Source organism: Pleuronectes platessa, chromosome 16 (assembly GCF_947347685.1).
Source record: "Pleuronectes platessa chromosome 16, fPlePla1.1, whole genome shotgun sequence".
Taxonomy (NCBI): domain Eukaryota; kingdom Metazoa; phylum Chordata; class Actinopteri; order Pleuronectiformes; family Pleuronectidae; genus Pleuronectes; species Pleuronectes platessa.
In genome coordinates this window covers 9,906,809-9,930,735 of record NC_070641.1, presented here as the reverse complement: position 1 = coordinate 9,930,735, position 23,927 = coordinate 9,906,809, and the positions used below count along the sequence as shown (strand labels likewise).

The following is a 23,927-nucleotide window of genomic DNA, read 5'->3' as shown; positions in this document are numbered from 1 at the left end:
TTAAACTTTCTGTCCATGACGGCCCCAGCCGCCCTCCCCAGCACCCAACTGGTTTTGGCACAGCCAGAGGGAGCCCGCACGCTGTGGGTTCGCAGGGCGGAGCGCATGGATTTACCCAGCGCACCCTCCTCTAATTTGTCTTCCCCCAAGATCCCCCACACTGTCAAGTTGACCACAACACAAGTGCACCATTTCCGGTAAAGATGTTCAGTATAAAAGTTTCGACTAAAAACTACAGTTAAATGTAATATTCCCTTTTTAAATTCAACTTAATTGAACAAAAAATATATATATATGTACCACACTGCTATGAATGAGGTGCAAACTGGGTCAGTGTGACATTTTTGGCAAAGTTGCTTATAATTTCAAGTTTAAAATACTAAGAGCTATGAGAACTGAGCTCTCAGCCAACTGTGTCCTTCCCTGCTATAGTTCTTCTGTCGAGGGGATTTTACGCACGAGTACCATCGTGATTAATCTCACTCAACTGAACCGCTTCTTTTGTCGCAGCTCAGACAACAGCTTGCTCACGAACTTACTGTGAAAGCGGCGTCTCCTGACTTCCTCTGCCCCCCCCTCCTGACAGTGTGTTTTGACGCTGCTGCAGTGCGTTTCCAGGCAGGCCGCGCACAGACGGAATTAGTTATGTACGACTGATGCGGTCTGGCGGAAGAAGAAGAGGAAGAGGAGGAGGAGGAGGAAGAGGAGAGGGAGGAGGGGAGGGGAGTGAACGCCCCGAAACAACGGGAGCAGAGTGGGGTTTTTTTTTTAGGAGGAAGGAAGCTGGAGAAGAGTTGAACATATAAAGTTTTGCGCACAGTTACGCACACTCCTAGACCGCCTCCGTCGCCGCTTTAGCGCAGCGACAGATCTGCCTCTCTCCTTGTCGCAGCCGAACAGTTTGTGCTGTCCAATGAATGGAGTTGCTTTTTGCCTTGTTGGAATACCACCCTACTCTGAGAACCACGTAAGTACACGCAGGGCGGACTCCGTTAACTTGATACCTGTGCGTTATGTTGTGTTTGGAGAGTGGGGAGCGCGGCGCTGCTGGCGAGGGGCTGGCCAGGGAGCGTGATTTCCTAAGAGGATTACCACTCGTTTACACAGCCACCGTGTACACACACACACACACACACACACTCAGTGACGTACAGTACAGAGACACAAATGTTGGATCAGTGTGGTTTCTGCCCTATTGTGGTCGACAAGTGGCGCGCGGCCGAATGAATTCAGCCGCTGCTCAACAGAAAAACAAGGGATCCAGGGGCACATCAGACGCCCGGGTTGCCTCAGGCTTTTGTCCCCCTCTCGCTGCACCAGGAGCCGGGAAGGCTCGTCAGTCCACACCGGACGTCCCAGACAGGGATGATGCTCGGAGCATGTGTCACCACAGGCGTTGAATATTAACAGTCAACCGGTTAATTGTGTGTGAGTGGAGCTTTATGACAGACTTGGATATTTGCTTCTTTAGGTGTTGGCTTTACCATAGATAATATAGTGACAAAACTATGAAAATGTGACTTCATTGAATTAACATCACATTTGGACCATTCAACCACCTCAGAAAGATGCTTCACTTCTTTTTTGTTTATGTTTTTCCTTCCTAAGACTATATAAACATACATACCTACAAGCAGTCAGATAATTCGCTGGGTTTCTCCTCATTGTTCAAATCAAACAGCAAAATGCGATCGTAACAAGATGTGTTCAGTAAATGTTGCTTTTCTCAAAGTGTCATAGAACTAGATACAGTATAGGTAGAATTCCTCCCTCACTGTCTCCAGGAATGTGTGTCGAATCACTGATGTGTCATAGTGAAGTCATGAGGTAAAGAGATGTCAGTCTCGGGGCTGGTCTGCTGTGTGTGTGCGTCCTGATGTATTCACCCGGCTCCTCTTCGCTTTATATCTGTGTCTGTGATGTGGACAGGGACAAGCTGAGGTCGCTGATATTTGCTTCAGTCCTGCGCTTTATGAATGTAGTGGGTGTTTGTGTGTATTTGTTTTCGCTACCTCTCTAGGACTTTTTCCAATATAAACACTAACCCTGTCAGGACCAGTAGACCGGGGACCGAAGACGTCATTTCTGGCGAAGTGTTAGACCTAAATTGGTCGCTTTATTCTGATAATGTATTATTATCTGTTGTATTTTTTTCACCTCGAGTTAAGCACAGCGCTTTCTCCTCTGTGGTTACTCTTAAATCGAGCCTCTCTGTTTACATGTTCCTTCAAACAGATTTAACTCACTTTAATTTACATTTGACGGTTTTTACTTATATAGCTGCTGTAAAACATTAATACAGGAACTCGTTAAACTCACGTTCGAAGTGTCATGTTTTACTCTTTGCTTATGTCTCTTTTTACAGAGGCCTCTGTGCTGACCTCAACTTCTCTAAATCCAGCCCCTGACCTGTTTCATACCTGACCTTTGACCCTGCATTTCTCCATCAGTGCCCAGCCCATCTCAGTCGCCGAGCAGAGAGGAATCCACCATGGACTCAGACTCAGAAATAACCTGCACACATTTTCTTATCATCTCTTCCCTGAGACACGTGATTGAACGCTGATCCGTTTACTGGCAGCGGTCAAGACCGGCAGTGAAACCCCAAACTGCTCCAGAATCTGATTAAACGCTTAATATGTCGAAATGAGGCATGAAGTAAATCAGCCTTTGTGCGTTTGTCCGGCGCCCGAACACAAAGAGGAGTGTCTGAAAGTGTCCGTGTGATGGTAGCAGTTATGATGATGTCCTGTGGGACTGGGTTAATGTTGTTAGCAGGCCTCGCTCTAATGCAGCGGCGCAGGGTTTGTGGGTGAGATCAATGGGGCAGTGGAAGGCAGGGCGGGGCCAGCAGGCAGGATGATGTTCTAATGCTGTAACCGAGCCACGTGATGTCAGAGAATATTGATGATGTGAAACACGAGAGCGCTTTTATGAAAATCTTGAGGCGAGCCGGTCGATGCTGAGGCACATGTTCTGGTTTGTGTGATACACTGCAGATGCAACGCAGCGCTTTCCCGGCAGTCTCCAGATCTGACTTCAACGTTGCTGATGAGAGTTTTCTTTTCTTTGCTGATCTTTGATCATTTCCGCCCTGATAAGGGATCAGCCTTTAAATCGATAACAGCTTCTCCAGGATCATTTATAACTCTGACTTCAGATCGAGGCGTGGTCTGCCCACAAACTGCTGATCCAGCTGATCACAGGGCAGCCACCTCAGTACGACGGCAGACCCTCAAAACCACAGAGGTTGGTCCTGTCAGTGGGTCCAGGATCAGTCCCTGGTCCACGCCATGTTAACTGAGAACAGCTGAATTGTGCTGCAGAGGAAAGCACTTCTCTGATCACAAGCAGATGGCATCACCACGCAGTACCACGTGCCACAGTTTATAATACAACGCTTGCAGTTTCAGGGATTTTCTTTACGTGAACTGTCACTGAGTTTTCATGTCCATTCATCTACAGTTTGTCCTAGTTTCATATTCCACCCCACCGGTTCCCAACCTGAGGGTCAGATCTGGGTCCATATCAATTTTAGTAGCAGCGAGATTATCTGCATAACAATAAAGCTCGAGCGATTTAAGACTTACATTTGTCACTACCCTGGAAAATAGTATTAGAATGTGTTATTACTTCCGCCAAGGAGGTTATGTTTGTTTGTTGGTTGGTTGTTTTGTATGTTTGTAATAAGGATCACACAAAAGCAACTGGAATGAGTTCCACGTAACTTGGTGGAAGAATGTTGTGTCTATCAGGGATGAACCGATTTGAGTTTTGTTATGTATTCGGATTAGAGGGTGGAGCTAGGACATTCTTTGTCACTTTCTTTATCTTTACATTGTGAGATTGGGCATTTTTTCAATAATTTACCTGTTTTCCGAAAGAATAACTCATAGATCTTGATGGAAAAAAATCTGTCACATTTAGGAAACTTATAGGTGTTTGCAATTTGGTGCAGCTGGATAGAATTTTAGGGATTGTTGGGCCTAGGTGGTGTTAAAGCTCTCTGAGCTCAATTTCTTTCATACTTTGAGGTTTAAATTGCTGAATACCCAAAACCTGATTTTTCCTAACACTGTCTTTGACCCTGTCTCTATCAGTGCGTTAACACCACGAAAACGTCCCTCACACCTTCACACCTCCGCCCTCCCGCCTCGACACCGTCACCTCGGCTGCATTCCTCAGCTCCGGGCCTGGAGACGACAGCTGCACCGCCGCTCACACATCACATCCACAATCATTAACCTGGAGAGTGTGTGTGTTGACACACTTTAATCACTGTCGCACAAAATTTCACACACACAGTCGAGCACAGGTGTTCAAAAAATTATATGCAACCCCACGTGTTTACAACACACTCAGAATGTGGACGCAGGTGTGTAAAACATGGACTCATCCGGACACACACACACACACACACACACACACACACACACACACACACACACACACACACACACACACAGAGGCCTAGGAGGAAACCCAAGAGATAATGCCTCATGGCCACAACGCTAAATGACAATAACGCACAGTCACGTGATCAACAGGAAGTGCCTGAAGTCAAGTGCGTTTTTGATTTGGCCTTCTCCTCTCGTGCCTCCATGAGGAAGTCCTTGATGTTGAACAGACATGGTGCAGCCTGTATGTAGGTGGGCGAAGGACATCAGTCATCATTGACCTTGTTTACTGTGGCGAGAGGGGAGCGGCCGCTGTGGTGCAGCTCTGCAAAGCAGCCGTGTTTCTGTTGCTAATGGATCTTTATTGATCTCCCAGTAGTCAGTCCGTCACTCTGCTCTCTGTGTGACACACAACTGACTTCAAGTGTTTTCTCTTTGCATGTAAATTAGGGAATAGATGGAGGAGATATGATTCTGTTAGTTTCTTATTTTCTTCCCTTAAGCAAAAGATTTAAATCTCTTTCAGCTCCGTTTGGCAATATCATTATATATCTCTTCTGTAGTAATTTTGCACTGAAAAACCAGAAGACCCCTAAGGTTGAGGAGCTGATAATGAAGAAGGGCCCACAAATAGGATCACATTATGTCTTGGGGTCTCTGCTGACTCCAAGAACTGATCTGATTCCTCTGTTTTTGTTTTATTCAGCTTTTAAATCCGATGACCTCATGGACAGTGATGCAAAAAAACTGAGCATCAGAGCTGATACTGATCCAGCAAATCAGAGCAGAGCAGAGCAGAGAAAATGTTGATAAAATATCATGATCCAAAGCTTCATGCAAATGCTCAGCCTCTCGTGTCCCAGCTGTTTGTCATGTGGCGTCTGCCTCCCAGGTGCTGCGAGCGCCTCTGAGAGACAGATGAGAGCTAATTAGATTCAGTCTGCTGATGGTCTGGCCTGTGCCTCTTTGTGTCCCAGCCTGCAGAGATCCTGTGCTGATATGTGTGTTTTTTCTTTTGTGCGAGGAAATATGAGGCCTGTCGTAGCGCACTGTACATGAAGGGCTTTGTGTTGATGTGACGCTCGCCTTGCAGAAGGAAAGGAGGAATGGTGAACAGGTCATATCTTGTTCTGAAATGCAGACTTGACTTCGTATCTGTCTGCCGGATCGGCCTGAGGGCGGCCAGGCTCGGTTTGAATCTTGTTAAAGGTTCAGGGGTCAGGGGCCCCCCTAGTCACACACTTGGCCCCTAGTAAAGAGGCTAAAGAGGCAGGAGGGGGACCCCTGTCAGTGTGTGCAGCAGGGGCCACAGGGGTTAAGCAGGGGCCGACATTTAATTCATTCAGAAGACCGGGCCCTCATTTCATCCTTTCTCACGTTCTGATATCGACCGTGTACATTTTTGCATCGCGTTCCTCCTCGTGTTTACATTTTTGTGCAAAGAGTGTTGAAGATAAGAGCAAGTGTGTGTTAGCAGGAAGTTGAAAGGCGCACTGTGTCCTGCTCCCATCAGATGCGCAGGCTTTTGAAGAACAGCGGGGATTGCGCTGGAATGTGGGATGGACAGTGAAGGAGAAGGGCAAGGAGAAGGGCAAGGAGAAGGGCAAGGAGAAGGGCAAGGAGAAGGGCAAGGAGAAGGGCAAGGAGGAGGGCAAGGAGGAGGGCAAGGAGGAGGGCAAGGAGGAGGAGGAGGAGGAGGAGGAGGAGGAGGAGGAGGAAAAATAGAGAGGAATCCCGGTGATTCATGGGGGGAGAAGGCATGGCATGGTGACAGTGGAAACACAATGAGGCAGTGAGAAGTGAAGACGGGCTGCAGGAAAGCAAGTTCTCCCTTTATCACCTGCTGAAAAGCTGCCAGGTCTCACACTGCTCTTTTTAACTCCAAGCACAGAGCTGAGGCCTAAATCAGCTGCTGCTATGTTGTTATTCCATTTTTGTTGCGATTCAGACATGTGAAAAGCTCAATATTAATAAAGCCCTCTGTAGCAGCATTAGCTGGGACTCATCAAAATCAGTGACGTCAATCCAGCAGCAATGACAACTGATTCTCCAGTTCGGGGTTCTGTGTACTGAGTGGCGCTTCACCAAACTTTGAATATACAGTTGAACGGCCCTTTGTGCAGCAGCGGTGGTGCAGCTTCAGTGTTTTGTTCCTGCAGCGCTTCTTCACTTGCTACAGCTCAGTTACTGCAGGTCACTTTCATAGTTTCAGAAAGAAAACTACCACCAGCATCACCACAGGCAAAACAAGCAGCCCATTCCAAACAGTCAGCTTTATAATGGACACTGCACTCGGCACTTTCAGTTTTTTTGTACCGGGGTCATTACATCTATTGATTAGAAGAAGTAGAAGAAGAGGAAGAAGAGGAGCTCTGGCAGCAGCAGTGTGTGATGCTGTTGGATCGCTGTACGTAGCTTTCAGATCCGAGATGCTCCCCTGGGCTTGTGTATACTGTACATGGCAGCCGGCCAGCCAACGCCCATCAACGCTCCGGTTGAGAGTTGCTGTGAATTGCAGGTCAGATGCAGTGAATTGCTGTTGTTTCATTGGGGTTAGTGAAGCTGACTCACTCACCTCGAGCCCTGCTTCCTAAACAACCCGTGCCACAGTGCTGCAGTGGGAACACAAACACACACACACACAGACTGGTACACAACTATCAGCGCTCCTGATGGCGGAGGGGGGGAGTTTGTTTTGACCGTCCGGCAAAATCACGGGACAGAGATTATCGTGAAGCCAATGAGGGGCTGTGGATGCTGGGAAGAGATAGAGCGAGCGCTGTGGTTTTTCCCGATGCCTGCTGGTCCGGCACAACAACAGCTCTGTTTACATGTTCTGATGTTCACCAAGATTCTCTGAAGGAATGATGCTGCAGATACCAACGAATCTAAACTCTCATCTCTCACGGGGCTGTGTGCGAAATGGGATCCACATGAGATCGAGCTACCTATCTCTACATAACAATTAGAAACATCCCTGTCTGAATTTGAATATGTTTCCCTTTTGTTTAGTCCAGTCCCAAAGAGGAACTGAGGTTTTACGCGGAGTTCCTTTTAAAAGTTTTAACTGCATTGGTTCGTGTGTAGTTTCTCATCTCCATCTCTCTCTGCTCTAATGGAAAGTAACAACAAAATCAATTTGTGGTTTAGTGTAGATTTAGTGCAACAATTATCATTTTGCCATCACACTGATGTTCGGTCTTCTTGTCGTCCATTCTATATTTATATATATCCTAGATTTGATGTTTTCCCAGTTGAGTTTTTGTGGTCGCGGCGTCAAAGCTGAAGTATTTTTTTCAGTGATTTGTATAATGCTTTCAAATTAGCAGCTAATAAGTTTCCAAAGTTATGTTTTCTGTTTCAGTTTGTTTGTTTTGTTGTTGTTGTTTTTTGGAGGGATGGGACAGGCCCCAAAGAAGGACCTATTTAAACAAAACAAATTTTGGTTTTGATTTGGCTCTTTAACATTTTGAGACAGAGCATGCTCAATATAATAGACAATGAAGAAAATCTGACATGTTTAGGGGACTTACATTTATGAGTGTGTGTTTGTTTGTCTCAGATCCAAATAAAAATCCGGATGAAGTGAATTGAAATGTGGTTTCCTAAGGAGACTGTCTGTGGAGGTGTGGACTCTACTGAGTGCCACTCTAGCTAACGTCAGGATTTGCTTGATGGAAAGCTGAAAAGTTGCAGCTTATCACTAATATCACCTTATGCTAATACAGTAACTCTGCATCACAGTGAGCTGCGTTCATCACTAACTCTCTCTCTCTGTTTCCTCATTCCCTCTCCGTCCCTGTTGATGGGATAATGTTCTTTCTCTAACCTTGTTCGACCCTGTGCAAATTCCAGCCGTCTTGTTTTTTTTCTTGTTCTCCGTTTTCTCGTTACTTTGAGCAGCCGTCTGTCTGCTTTGATCTGCTCCTCGCTGCCTTCTTTGGTCATCGCCTTTCACCGTCCTCCTGTTTTCAACCGTTTTCATTTGTCAAGCCTCGTCGGACGTTTTTTCAATTTTGATTTCAGGTATGCTTTCAACGAGAAAACGCTTCACGTCCTTAACGCAGCAGGTTTTTTTCCGGTGTACAATTTGTGCCATAAAAGGTGGTTTCGGTTCAATTCTTGTGTGTCCAGTCCCCCTCCTCCTCCTCCTCTTCCTCCTCCGCTGCTCGCTCAGTTTACAGAATGAAAACTAGCAGGACAGTATGTTTCTGTTAGCATTCCTCTTTGCTCGAAGCAGTGCAAGTGTGTCTTTCATCTCAGAAACAGACTGAGCCCATATGCCTGTGTGTTTGTGTGTGTGTGTGTCTGTGTGTGTGTGTGTGTCTGTGTGTGTGTGTGAGACTCCCATGTCAACATTCGCAGTCCTACGCTGTCATCCCACCAGGCTAAAACAGGGAGACGAGCGGGACACATCGTCCCTTGAGGCCGCACATTTGACCCTTTTTTTTTTTCCTGCGGTGAAACGAGTCATGAAACCATAGAGCACAGTTAATTTCTGTGTGGTGAGCAATATCAGACTCCAGGCAGCTGCCGTCCTGGCGTTAAAAGTTCGCTAATACAGAGCGACAGGGGCTGGAGAGACAGTCTCAGCATCAGCTTGGCATGTGGAACTAAACATTGCATTAAATATACAAAGGGCGGGGGCCTCTGGGATCAGCGAGAAAACAGCGATCACAGACACCAGCAGCATCCCTGTTCTCCAGAGATGTCCTCCTCCTCCTCCTCCTCCTCCTCCTCCTCCTCCTCCTACTCTTCCTCCTCCTCCTCGGCAGGGTCGTACAGTCTGTCAACAGGAAGGAGCAGCCAGATGAAACGATAGCGCAGGGCCAATCCTCCTGTATTCCAAACATGTTGGCCGGTATCGCTGCACCAATCTTTGTTCCATTGGGGATTGCTGAAGAGAGGAAGAGGAGGAGGAGGGAGGGCAAAGGCCAGAAACAGATTTGGATTTGATCTCTGTCCCGTCGCAGTGTGAGAAAAAGCTGCTCATGATAAGTTGTCTTGGCATTTGCATCACATGCCATCGGGTTAGTTTCACACGCGGCTTCTAAATTGACCCGATTGGAGAAAATTAGGATTTTACAGGAGAGGAGATTTGATTTGTTGGACTTGAAATTCACTCAGTAATTGATTATTTTGTGTGAATATCTCTTTAAAAGAGGTCAGTGGGAACCTGCCGGAGGGTCACGAGGGCTGATGTTTTGGAATAAACACGCAGCGGTTTGACCTTTCCTGAGTCAGGAATTTGCAAAACTTTGGAAAAAGCTGCATATTTACCAGGAGTTCTCAAATATTTTCACATAGCAAATACTCAGACAAAATCCAGAGATTCCCAGCTGTTTACATTCTGTTCTGTGAGACCCAAACACAGGAGTGTTTTTGATGAAATGAAACGTCTGCCTGCTGCTCTGACAGCTCCTTAAACGGCTGCCCTGCACCCAGAGACTCCGCTTTGAGAATCGCTGGACTGTGCGATCCTGTGCGAGCGGAGCGTTGGTGGACGTCCTCGGCGTGGTGCGAGTGGTGGTGCATGGCAGGAATGTAAAAACCAGATGACCTCAAATGGAAACTCCAGGCCTGCTTGAGGCGGGCAGGCCATCTAGCTTGCTCTAATAAACACTCGAGGCTCCTTCTCTCTGCAGCCCTGCTCTCTCTGTCTTTTTTTCCCCCTTTCCCTCACTGGCTCAGCATCGCCTGCAACACGCCCCAAACGTTGGACCGCTGCCTGGGTCCCTGGGACTACGGGCTGAGACGCGAGCTTCAGTGAAGGAGAACAACAACGTCATCTTCAAGTCTCCAAACTTATAATTTCCTCAGTTAATTACACAGAGGCAGAGATGAGCTAAAAATACACATCTGGCCTTGTGGAGGGGGAGGGAAGTATAACCCCAAAGGGGGGGGGGGGGGGCTCTGACTATGGCCGTCCTTCGACCAGACGCAGACAAAAGGGGGGGAGGTGGAGAGAGAGTTTAGAGGCCGGCTGGAGCCCTGTGGTTTTTCCTGCTGCCGAGGCCTGCTCCTGAAAACAACCAGGAGAGAAAGAGAAGAAAAGAGCAAGAGGCATGAAAAAAACGGGGGGGAGCAGCGGAGCTCAGTCATGAAGCTCTGATTGCTCCCAGCGGTTGTGGTCAGTACAGAGAAGGGGGGGGGGGGGGGGGGGGTGTTTTGGGGGTACAGTGCGAGGAGAGACGAGTTAGCTCTTTGCCAGATGTCGTCATTGGCCCTGAGGGTATATACTGTATGGTACACATACACACATACACGTCAGGAGACGGATTTATCTATTCAAGAGAAAGTACATCTGGGAGCTTACCTGGCAGAACACAGCCGCCGTGTCATGGTGACACTCACAAACGGCGAGATGAGATGTGGCGGTCGAGTGTGAGAGCGGGCGACGGCTCAGGGATAGAAACCCTGAGAGGATATGGCACCTTTAACTGGAGCACATTTGTCTCAGTGTTTGTTGTTGGTGACCTCTCATATCTTTGAGCGACTGTATATAAACATGACGGCTGCCTAAAAGTGAAGCCAAAGCATTTCGATCGCCCCCTGGTGGCTGGCTGCATTACAGGTCATAAATCCCACCTCCTTCATGTTAGTACATGAGACATGGACCAAAATAAAAATTAGATGTCAGCAAGCTTTTTGTTATCTTATGCAATTCTGATGTGTATATAAGTGTGTATTTTTGCGGGGAGACGTCTTGATTGACAGCTGAGACTTAATTACGATTGGTTGACTGCAGACTTATGCTCTAAATGACTCCCTAAGCGCAAGTGGAAGCCAGGATATGTTTTCTTAATTTCCAGATAGTGGAAGGAAGTGGAGAAGGGTTTGATAGACACTCTAAAGAAAACATACAGTTTTCATTCCAGCTGTAAAATCAAACATGTCTATAAATAATCCTAAAGGTGCCAACTGGTTTTCTACGTGAGAGAGTTCGGACCTGAAGCTACATGCTCAGAAAAATCAGCTGTGAAAACCAATTTTCCACATGTATTGATCGTGAATGGCTCTGCCCTCAAACCTGTCTCCCTGCAGGGTTTGTTCTTTTTGCACCTTCTTGGTTCACGTGGCAACTGTCCAACTGAGGTGAGGGGTGATGAGTTGATGATGATGATGATGATGAAGACGGGTGTCAAAATGGAGAAGCTGGAACAAGTCTGCAGTTGTTGACGTTGGTTGTTGAGAATCATTTCTTATTAACCCCTTGTGAAAATATAACAATAGCAAATATAGCTGCTGTTATCTTATTTAACATGTAGTGGTATCAGTGCAGGGCGGCTGACACTCAACAAAGACCCGTGCATTGGCAACTGAAGCCAGACTCAACAAAAACAACACAACACACAATATTTCAATCCTGTAGCCTTCATCGAGCTGCTGAGCAATGCTAAGCCTGCTTCAAAAATGCAGCCTCATCGTGTCTAAGTGACTGTGGCAACTTTCCTGCCGTTTGCAAATTTTTCAGTCAGACGTTTTAGGTCTCTCACCCACGTCGTTGTCCACAGCACCTCTGTGCCGGCAGCAAACAGGGGAAGCAATAAAAGACATTACTCAAACCACATCCAGTAAGTTAACTCTGTTTCTCATAGCAAGAATGGGGGAAGCCCCTGGTTTAAGCCGGTGCTCATCACTTGCCGGCTGCTGAATCTGTAAAGCTCTCTCTTCTTTTTTTTTTTGTGAATTACCGGATTTGCCGTAGTTCCACTTGAAGTGCCCGTCAGCTCGCAGCGGAAGTGACTCAGTGTCGGTGGATGAACCTGAGACGGAGATAAGAGTCGCCCAATCACATTTGATTAAAAAAGAAAAAATCAATACCTATTCGCTGTAGATAAAAGTGTCCGGGGCGCAGAGAGCTGCCTCCTGTGGCAAGTCTCCAACAACCAATTAAAAGAGCAGCATCAGGTCCAATGTTTGCCGAAGGTTTAAGGACCCACATTCCCTTCCATTAGGCTGGCATCCTGCACCAGGAAGTATATGAATTTCAACAGAAAATAACCAAATACAATTTTAAAACCATTTCTATTGAATCATATCAGGTGCATTGTATGAGTAACCTATCATTACCTAATTAAATTATGTTTAGCATGTTCAAATAGGCTTTTCGGTCTCAGAACATTGGAGGCGCCCCGTATCATCAAGCCGCCTCTGATTTGACGCCCACTTTACATCGTGATTGCTCAGTGGACTTTTCTCTCTACCTCTATTTCATTCCCCCTGTGTTTGAAAACATGTGCCATCCTCCCCAAGTTTGAACAATTATCACGTCCCCTCCCTCTCTACGATGCCCGCCTTTTTTTCTTTTTTCTTTTGTACCCCACCTTCGAGTGTGGCCACCGAACAATTTTGGCTCCTGCAGCGGTCGAACAAGTCGTGCAAGATGTTCTCGATTTAGCAGAAAACTCCACCTCAGTATCAACCTCAAAAATCCAGTATTTGGTCGTGCTGTAGTTTGGGTGTTGATCCGTTCGTGTTTGGAGATGTTTCCTTCTGTTCCTCACGGTTGCTTGTGCTGTAAACACTTCATTTTGGAAACTACTTTTTTCTTTTTTTAAACCAGAGGGATATCTTGGATTATAACAAGAGCTTGTGTTGTTTACATAAAGACATGTTGCTGCTGTGGTGGGTGCAGAAGCCTCGGAGGCAGATATCTGATAGAACCATAACAAACAACAGTTGCAACTGGACGATAAACATGGGAACATTGTGTGTAATGCAGACAAATGTTCATAATTCTAAAAGATTCAGATTCTTTGCAATTTTGTGACCTGAACATAAAGCTGAAGAAACTCCCTGCTAATGAGGTTGAATGGGAGCAGCATCCCTCCACTTAGTGTTCTGGGAAATGGGTTTAGCTGTGGGTTTCTCTCTCTCTCTCTCTCTCGTTCTCTCTCGCTCTTTCTCTTTCAGACACACACACACACACACATGTTTACAGTTGGATCACGTATGTCATGGACGATAAAACTTTGCAGAGCTTTATAAAACAGGGTCAAATATCTCATACATACAACAGATGCAACTCCAACACACACACACACACACACACACACACACACACACACACACACACACACACACACACACACACACACACACACACACATGAACACGAACACGAACACAAGTCTAATTAATAATTCATTAACATGCCAAGACTTCCCTGAATGTGGAGCCGCACTCATGGCAGCGTATGTGTGCTAATGTGTTCTCGGCCATGCACTCGAGTCCGTCGGCATCAGTTTGTTGCACTAAATTCACAGAGTCGAAGAATCCCAGTCACAGATGATAGAGAGGCAGAGAGGAGATGTATCGGAGGTAACTGGAGCGACTGCAAGTAAATATGTGTCAAGCAGCTGAAATGTATAAAAGCTCCTCTTCCTCCTCTTCCTCCTCTCTCTTCACCATCTGCTCCCTCCAACTTCTTTCCTATTGTTTCTGCTTTAAATCACTCGCTGCCCTCATTTTCTATCCTCACTAAGTTGACCCCTCCTCCCTGGTGTTCGCTTTCCAACATCTGTGAACCCCCCTCACCTCTCTAGATCTTTCTTTTTGCCTCCGCAGATGCATGGCTGGTTGGAGGGCTGACTCATGTATCCCACGTTCCCTTGGGGCCCTTGTAACGAGATGGACACATTCAGAATCCCCAGTTGGCCAATAACATTTTTCGTGTTAAATTTCCCAAACGACTTGCTGTTGTGTCTCTTTATGTGGTTATTTATAGATGGGGGATGGAAAAAATACTTTCGTCATCACTTAAGGAGATTTATGAATGAATCAGTTAGTGTTTAGATGACATCAAATTTTGTTTTGAATAGCAAAGTCCATTTAGTAGCTTATTCTGGGGCTTTTGGTCATATTATGTGATCATCAGCAGAGGGAGATGGCCCAGTTGTTGTGGAGTTAGCTTGATTTTGCAGATTTCTAATAGATATTTAATATACAGCACCCGAATCTCCAATTTTAAAAGCCAGAACACAGATGTTTTTTGCCTATACGGATGGCTAAAGGGCTGGAGGGCTGACTCCAGTGTCTCACATTCCCTTGTGGCACATGTAGCATGACGGACATGATCTGAATCTCGAGTCGGCCAAAAACATGAATAAAATGGTGCTGCTGTGTCTCTTGTGTGCAGTTTGTTTGATTCAACATGCAGTGGATACTTAATGTGGAGATGGAAAATCATCTGGAAATCCTCACTTCATCTGCCAGTTTTTATTTAAATGTCATTAAATAATTAGAGATTATTATCAAATCTCAAAGTGCAAGGTGACATCTTCAGATTACGTTTGACAAAACCTTTAGAACTCAAAATCCATTTCGTAGTTGTTCTGGAGCTTTTGATCACATCATGTGACCTTCATCAGGACAGCGAATTCGCCCTGTTGTCATGGAATTATATGGTTCATTTACAAAGATTAAATAAAGCACCATCTCACATCTGAAAAGCTAGAACAAAAAAAATAAGATTCATTTTATTATCAATTTTCTAATCTATTATCTTTGCAGTGTGTGTGTGCTCAACAGATGGGTTGTAAGAACATACAGCTTCATTGAGCTGAAACAAATAGTTACAAGGAAAATAGTGGAAAAAAAACAAATTCACTAGTTTCAGCTTCTCATATCTGGTTAAAGTAAACTTAGAAAGAACCTTAAAAACTTTACGTTAAAATAAATATATCATCTCGGATTTGACACTAATGATCACACAAGCAAACATAATTTTTGAGGATTTCATTTTCTTTGTAGAGAAATTGAGAGAAATGTTGTTATTTACTGACCAAACAATCGCTTGATTAATCTACAAATATCCTAATCTACAAATATCCTTATCTGATTTTTATCATGAAATTATTCACTGGCTGCAGCTCTAGGGATTTTTTTGAAAGCTGTGTAGTATAGAAATCAGTGTCTTGGATTTATGAAGTCGGTGACGTCAAGCTGGATGAAAAAGTGAATGTATGTTTCCAATTGTTTGGGTCCAGCTAAGTGTTTCCATGCTGAGCCGGCTCACATGTTCTGACCTCATGTGGTTGCAATGTAACACTCGCACACATGTTAGCAGGCACATGTAAAGAATGCATACATAATGTTGTTAACTTTCCACTGGAGGAGCACATGGTCAGGTGGGGTGCTTGAAACAGCTTTAATCCTCCAGTCTGCAGGAGAGAGCCGTGCATTGTCGTTGTTGTTGTTATTGCTGTGTCAGTCTTGGCCAGTCAGTCGGGGAGGGAGGGGGCGGGGGGTAGAGGTGGAGAGTGGGAGGGAGGGAGGGAGCAAGGGGGTTAGGGACCACCCAGCGTCCCTCAGCTGTGGGCTGATGGGACGGCCTGACCCTCGCACGTTTCCTCCTCCTGCACCTGCTCTCGTCTCTGGACTTCTCGAGGGTGTTTCCGCCTCAGAGCCCACGACAGGTGTGACCTCGCTGAGCCCCCCCCACTGACTCTGATGTTTTCCATTAGTACCTGACGCAAGAGAGCAGATAACAGCCTCCAGGTCGATGTTGTGCACTCACTCCCCCTGCACACACACACACACACACACACACACACACACACACGTATACATGTCCTAATGCCAGCCACTGCATTAAATACTCTTCAGTTATACCATAGGCGGCTGCACCCTGAGTCTCCACCCTTAGCTCTGTGTCCCAGTGCCCTCTGAGCTTTACCCCCCCCCCCCCCCCCCCTTCTGCCGGCAGACTCTTGAGTTGTAGCTGCCCTCTAGTGGCCGCCGGCTCCTCACTACACCATCAATGCAGTCAAACAGGCCTATAGGTTCTGTGGCACGGGGGGGGGGGGGTTTACCGGAGATTAAAGTTAAAATTAACCTGCTTATAACAACTGCGGCCTTTTGCACCTCAGCGTCTGCTTTTGTAGAATCCACTCTGACAGATAACTGGTAATGTCTGGTCTAGACGGAGAGATGGACTCTATCACTGGACAGCAGAGGTTTCCCAATGGGAGTCAAACATTTTAAAGAACAAAAGAAGAAAAGAGTTGAACATTGAAATGTCTGAATATTAGATAGATTATTGTGGCTTTTCAAACCAGGAAATTTCTTCTGACTCTGCATTTTATTTAGTTATTCGTGTAACTGATGAATTGAATAGTTTAGTCAACTTTGAAAAAAGTTTTTTATATTCATGAGTTTTTCATATTGGCATTAAAACTCAATGAAACCCATTCTCGTTTTATAGCTTGCTTGCTTTTAAAATGAAATAATATCTACATCGGTTGGATCCCCATGAGTTTGTCTTACCCTCACAAATAGTTTCATTTTCATTCTAACATCCAGTATTCCATAAAAAGCTGCAAAATATGTGAAACTAAGCATGAAAAGGTCTGTTTTTCATTATTTTCTGTCCCATTACTCATCTCTCTGCCTCTCTTGCAAACCCGTTTTTTTTTGGGGGGGGGGCTTCTAACCACCGCTGTGTAGCCGGCATATTTTTGTGGTTGATCTTGCATCACTTTTCATATAAAGCGGCAGCGTGATGACAGATAATTCACGTGGCCGCTGCTGCAGCACATGAAAACTCGGCACGCCGCAGGGCCGTGTCGTGTTGCTGTTACCAGCAGGGGACAGGATTCACACTCTGAGCTGAGGACACTTCTACTCAGGAGTTTCCAGACTTCATCTTCTGGAGTTGATCAGCTCGCTCTTGGCTGTTTTCTTTCAGTCTGAAGGAGTTTTACGGAGAGTATCCAACCCAGCGTGTCCTGCACTGACCCTATCTGTGCCTTTTCTCAGGCTGTGTTTAGAGGAGACAAAAAAAACAAGCCATGGTTGTGTCTGCAGCCCGGTTTGTTTGTGACACGCCAATGAAAATCTCCCTCATCAGTTTGAAGCTCTTCACTCTTCTGCTTCCTGTGTATTTTCCTGCCCGGCCTCAGCCTCCGTCTCCTCCTCGCCGCTCTGTGTGTTAATGTGCGGCTGTGGCACAAAGGAGAAAAACTTTGTTTTGTCTTGCGAAGCAGCAACAGTGGAAAAAAGGAGGGGAGGCCTCTGTGTGATAATCTGTTGGCCTGCGGTCGTGTTATGAGTATGAAGGGGATTAAAAACACATCACCAAACTAATCTGTCCGTTACGCCGACGACCGTGCTCTGCTATATCCTGCAGTACCTCCCTCGTTCCCTCCCTCGCCCCTTTTCACTTTCCACTCGTGTTTGTTACCAGAGCGCAGAGGGGCCCGGACAGGAGGCAACGAGGCATCGCTCCTCCGAGATTAGCGGCGCGTGTCGGGCCTTTGGTTTCCTGACATCAGGAACCTCGTGATGTCAGGTTGTGATAAAACAATTTGCTAATACGCTGTCTGCGGCCTCTCGAGGGTGCAGCACGTTTACTCAGGAATCAAACGGTCAGATAACAGAGGTATGCTTTGATGAGGTGCAATAAGGCCCACATGGAAGTGCAGCCGCCTGCCTGCTTGGGCATGCTTCAGCCTACCAGTCGACAGCGTGGGTCACTGGTAGGAGGGCTGCTATTGTCACAGCTCCTCATGTGTGACCGTTTGTCCTCCATGTAAACTGTAACTCAAAGCCGTTTTTGTTCATTTCCCTTTTTGCTCCACCTCTCGTCTTTTGCCCCTCTTCACGCTCGTCCTCCTTTTATTTGTAAATGTCTCCATCGTTCATGAAAAAGGAGAAAGCGGGGAGAGCTGGACAGACAGAGACCTTTTGTTTCCAAATTAGGCACCGCTGCTGCCCTCCTTGCCAAAACCAACTGTTATTGTGAAAAATTGTGATATGAAATCCCTGCTCAGATCAGCGCTGCCACCGTGAGTGTTTGTAGTTTCAGATATTAAACTCTGTGATCCAGCTGCTGTTCTCTGCACTGACGGCCTGTGATCTGCTCACGGCTTCACACGGGTGTGGTCTTTTACTTTCACATCTTCTCCCCCCCCGGAGAAGAATAGGACCTCCCCTCCTCCTCATCATCCTGTGCCCACCGGTGATCCGCTCGTCTCACCGCAGGGCGGTTCCGCCTGGCGGTGTGTCGGACCCAAAGCCCTGGTCTGAACCGCAGAGAGAAGAGAAACCCCCCACAGCCCCAGTCTTCTGACTTTATGAAGAGCCCTAATTACACAGTCGAGTGTATTTATACTCAGCTGTGACTCAGTGAGACATGTGGCGTGTGTTTGTGTGAGCGTGCGTGCACGGGAAGAACAGCTTTTGCGTTCACACGTAAATGCTGTGTGTGTGTATTAGTGAAAGTGTGACCTGACTCTATTTATTTCAATCAGGGATGAAGCAGCCGTTAGATCCAGCTGAATTTAGTTAGTTATTTTTACAAAAAAGGTCTTTTAAAGCGATATTGTGCAACTTTTTAATTCAGAGAGAACTACCACCAATGTGAAGTTTAATTCATAGAGCTATAAATCACATGTACCTTTTAAAAGTTTTGGCACTACAGCATTGTTTCATCATATAAGAGCTGTTGTAACAACATTTAAACACGTCGTCTCTGCCGGGAAACACGCTCATATTTTGTTGATAATCTTAAGGAAAAAAATGTCATTTCCGCAGTTTTAGATTTTTACGCCTTGGGCAGCAGTATTTACACTGAGCAGGCTCTCCAAAGTCTGAACAGACAAAACCCTAGTGATGTGGCTAGCTTACTCTTAATTGAAAAGCCTGAGTTAGAAAGTGAGAACATGAAGCTTTGAATGGACAGGCATTAACCAGGCAGGAGGCGCTAATGAGAAGTACACTACCGAGCTGCATGGTGGGACGTGTAAGGTCAGTTTTGACGGGAGCCTGCAGAGTTGTTGGTGTTTTCTTAGACAAATAACTAATTTCACAGATGTGTATATATATATGTGTATAACAATTCTTCAATGTCTAAACAACTAGACCTATGTTATATAGTTTGTTGACTTCACTATCTAAAATGTTTCCAACCATCTTCAAACCCAGAGAAATATCCACATTTTTTCAAGGTAACATAGCGTTTTTTTTGGGGACTTATTTTAATTGCCTCACTTCTGCTTAACTTGTGGTTTTGCCCGTCTCTGCTATAACTTCAGGGGCTAGCGACGTATGATGAAGGGAGAAAACGTTGCTGCTGACCAGAGAGCCAGTCGGTTGTTTTATTCTTCCTCTGTTTGTATTTTTCACTTGTGATGGATCACGACTTTTCATTGCTGTTTGCTGCGTGACGCGAATAAAACGTCTTAAACCTTACCTCATCCATGAACCTGATTGACACCTGAATGGTGTCAGGTCGATTTTCATCAGCAATGGTGATGGAGACAACAACTCCCATAATCCCACTCTGCTTGTTTTGTTTTTTTACTATTTGAATTGACCCTTAACAGCCGAAATTACCTATTGTGTGTTTAAATAGTATTAGTATTTGTTGATATAATAATTTGTTGATATAATAATTTGTTCTCTGAGACAAAACGCTTTTCCTATAAACAAGAAATAGTAAGAAAATCAGACCAGTTCATAAAATGAAGGCTCACCCCATAAATCACTCTTTATGAGTAGCATCTATTCAAGCCTGCAGTGTTTGTTGTTGTAGGCAAAGCGCAGCATATCCAGAGGGTACGGTCTCTGTGAGGATGTCGGCCGGTCGAGTTGATACTTGTCCTCGCCGTGCGGCAGGTGAAACCAGTCTAACCTCACTGGTAACGGATGTGCTGAGTTTTTCTTCCCAACGGCGACGAGCACTGGAGGGAAAAGTCGTCGGCAACAACATGGTCACCTGTCTGCCGCTCTCCCGTGTATCCTGGACACCTGGCTGTTTGGTGAGAACTCTGCCGTGTGGGCGACCGGACGGTGGGGTGGGGGGGGGGGGGGGGGGGGGGGGGGGGTCGCCTACCTGGGTGATTTAGTGGCGTGGTGTTCGGATGTCACAGGGCTGAATCCTGGGAAAATGAGTGTGTGTGTGTGTGAGAAAAAGTGTGAGGGAGTACAGTTTTGATACCGAGATCATGTTGACATCCAGTAGCAGCCGTTTTATTTTGAGAGCGCTCCTTCTCTCTCTCCCCCGGCTTGTTCCAGTTTGTCCTCTCATTATCATCTTCCCTCCTCTGTATTTTCCCCTCTTAAGCAAAAAAGACAGGCAGGGAAACGGCGAACAGAGCAGCAAGGCAAATGTTTTCTTTTCTCTTTTGTGCTGGAAATTGGCCTCTTTCTCTCTTTCTCTCTTTTTTTTGTTGTTTGCCCCCCCCTCCCTCTGACTGGAGGGGTGGTGGGGGGAACGGCAGAGGCAGGGCTGGATTTTGTGGAGTTAAGCGCCGGGATCACAGCTTTTCTCACTGTGTTTGTGTCTCCTACACACACAGACACACACACACACACACACATGCAGCACATGTGCAGCCACCAGCCTTCCTCTTCACGCAGAGACTACAATGGACTGAGCCTATCAGCAGCAGGCGACAGGGGACATCTCCATCTGGACTGTTAACTGCTGATGCCGGGCGCCACCCCACGACACCTCAAACCCGACGTCGACCAGTTCATGCGGAGGCAGTGAGCGGTTGTTTGGAGAAGGGTAGAGTAACAAAAACAAGGAGGGAAGAGAAAGCAAAAGAGAAAAAAGGAGAGACAGAGGGAGGGATGAGATGTCCAATGCTTGCCGGGAGAAAGACCTTGGGACCGAGATGAGAGCGAGATGAAGGGATTTGTTTGGCACTAGAGGTAGAGAGAGAGAGGTAGAGAGGTAGAGAGGTGTAGAGGTAGAGAGAGAGAGAGGTAGAGAGGTGTAGAGAGAGAGAGAGGTAGAGAGAGAGAGAGAGAGAGCGAAAGCAAGCACAGTGGGAGGGAGGAGAGTCAGAGGATCCAGCCCTCTGGGACAGTTTTGGGGGTGGACAGAGTGGCTTTGTATGCAGAACATCACCGGACACCGACGGGAGGGACGCTGTCAGTTGTTCTCTGTGTGTGTCTGTAGTGAAACCAGACCTACCTCTGATCCCAGCGCCACACACGCTCCTCCATCTGCTGCCCAGGACCCTGCCTTCTGGTTCCTCCGGACTGAACCCCCTTGGAGAGCGAGTGTGTGTTCAGAGTCCGACTCTCGGAGGTCAGGAGTGACAGGCTGTGATATGGAACTTGTGGGATTAAACTTTCCGGTAACGGCGATGGCCTGGAGCCATGAGATGGAACACACAGACGCTTGAGTCAATGACCGGAGGATCCCAGAGGAAGCTGCTCTAGAACCACCCACCCATCTCCCCCATTTGGCTTGATTGTACCTTCAATATTTCTGCGTCTGAGACTGCGTGTGGTTACCTGAGTGTGTGTGTGTGAGCAGCCCATGTGGACAGAGAGGCATGCAGATCTGAGCAAACCCTGCGCCCCGATGCCCGCTGCTATGCTCCCTTGCCCTGCACCGGTCGGGTCTGACTGGAGCTTCCAGAACCCGGTGGGGGTAGACTGCAGCTCCCCCGAACCTCGCTGCATCTGGCTGGCGGTTCTGCGCGGCACCACAGGCCCTGTGCCACCGCCGTCCCCACCACCCGTTATGGCTACTGGGCCCAGAAAAAGCTCTCTTCAGCCCAGGGTAAGGAGATGTCACTCATCTTCGTCTAGTGGTCGGAAATGGAGTCCGAGACCCCTAGTCCAAGGCTTGACTCGTTGATTCATGTACTTAGGAGGAAATGGAAAGTACATTTATTTTCTATTTTATAATATGTCCGAAAATAAGGCTGAGAGCTCAGTTTATGTGTCCATAGGTCAATGAATCCTTTTACAAATGCTTATTATACAAGTTCAAATCAATTCATCAAGGGTGTCAGGTTTTATTAGAATGCAGCAAATGCGCACACTGGAGAAGCAGGGATCTACAAATGTGTTCTACATGATGCATCTTGGAACACCATCATTGGGTTTCTGCCAAACTACTAATCAATCAATCAATCGATCAGCCAATAATCACTAAGCAGCTAAATCCTGCTGCATTTACACACTGAAATTATTCAGATTTATCGCTGTGGAAGAAGTGAGAGTGATAAACTGTGCAGAAACCGCTGTGTGCTGGATTTGTCAGTCACACACGTCAACATCAAGCATCCATGTAACTGTAGCCATTGTTTGAAGTGTGTTAACCACCCAGCTGTTGACAGATTCCTTTAACCGTTCAGTTGTTTCCCTGCTGACGGTCGTGTTGCCTTCAGGGTGTCTCAGTTTGGTGCTGGCAGCCTCTAAATTCCAGCAAACGCTTTGAGGTCACGTTGTCTGAAGATGCAGGATTAGATTATCGCCGTTTGAACTCCAAATTAGGAATATTACACCTTTTACATGCGGCTTTTTGGTTTGAGATTGTTTGGCAGATTTGACTTTGAGCCGAAGTTTGACAAAGGCATGGAAACCGTGGCTTGTGGCAAACAGCCTCCCACACAGACAGAAATCACAGGTTATGTTTTCGGGACTTAGCATTACTGTAAACAGGATGACACAAAAAACTACCGGACAGAGCAGCATGACATTTGGTGGAAGTATGTGGTGTAGGTCAAGAAACAACCCATTGAATTTTGGTGCAGATCCAGGATCTTCTTTTACCCTCTTGCCAGATTTACATTTAGAGGATCGATAAATATGAGTATGTGGAATTTGGTGTGGCTTAATTGAATTTAAATGGACTGCCTGACATTCTAGTTAGGCCTGTATATATTTTTTTTAAGTAGAAGTTAAATAGCTTGTTGAATTACTCCTCATGTAATTTATTCAAAGACAAATTCCTCATCGAGCTCACACTATTTTCTTGGTACTGATGATGATTTATGCTTTAAGTCATACTCAGATTTACACTTCTCTAAAAAGATGCATGGGGTGAATTTCTTAAGCCACTGTGCATGTGTATTGAAGCTGAGGTCGACTACACTACCATCCATTTTTATCTGCTACTTCATTGACACGTGTATTCCTGTACATGGGGCACATGGGCCCTGTTCCTTCCTCTGAGGGGTTTCTAATTAGCGGCTGGAGATACATGAAGGAGGAAGAGGCCACGAAAGTAAGTGCCACTTTTAGCGAGGTGTCGTTGGAGCCCCCCCCCCCCCCCCCCCCCCCAGATGCCCTCAGTATTCAGGGCATCGCTCCCCCGACACAATCTCACTGTACTCTGAGCGTTTCTGTGGAATATTACTTCCCTCTTTTTTATTTTTTATTTCCTGATTCCTAACAGGGCCAACCCCCCCCCCCCCCCCCGCAACTCACTGACACAGTTAAAGAAAAACACACCACAATCGGGAATGTGAGTGTGTGTGTGTGGGGGGAGGAGGCTGTATGGACACAGCTGGGGCAAACACACACTGTACGCTGTTTATTCCACGGGACTGAGATGTGTCAGCGAAAGGTTCATTGGAAGTGATGAGAAAAGATGTCAGCCTCTCCTGCTGATGATGCAAAGTCTGCGTCGGTACTCGCTCACCTCTGCATCCTGAAACCTTTTTCTCTCAGTCTCTGTGAGGCTTCATCACGTGGATGATTTCTTTGTGCTGTGAATGCGTTGAAGTTGGAGAGCAGTATCGGCCTGGATCTTTTCCCAGTTTTTCGTTTTCCTGCAGG

General features: G+C 46.4%; 1 protein-coding gene across 4 annotated transcripts in view; it reads left to right on the top strand.

Annotated features, from left to right (window-relative positions):
• Positions 1-714: 714 nt before the first annotated feature.
• The window catches only part of arhgap23a (Rho GTPase activating protein 23a), a 56,781-nt gene continuing 33,568 nt past the window's right edge, over positions 715-23,927 (top strand). For 3 of the 4 annotated variants that reach the window (XM_053442849.1, XM_053442850.1, XM_053442847.1), the window contains exons 1-2: positions 715-967; positions 19,936-20,161. In XM_053442849.1, the coding sequence (XP_053298824.1) occupies positions 918-967; positions 19,936-20,161 (276 nt within the window). In that variant the 5' untranslated portion in view covers positions 715-917. The remainder of the gene's footprint in view (positions 968-19,935; positions 20,162-23,927) is intronic. The other variant, XM_053442851.1, reaches the window with a different exon arrangement.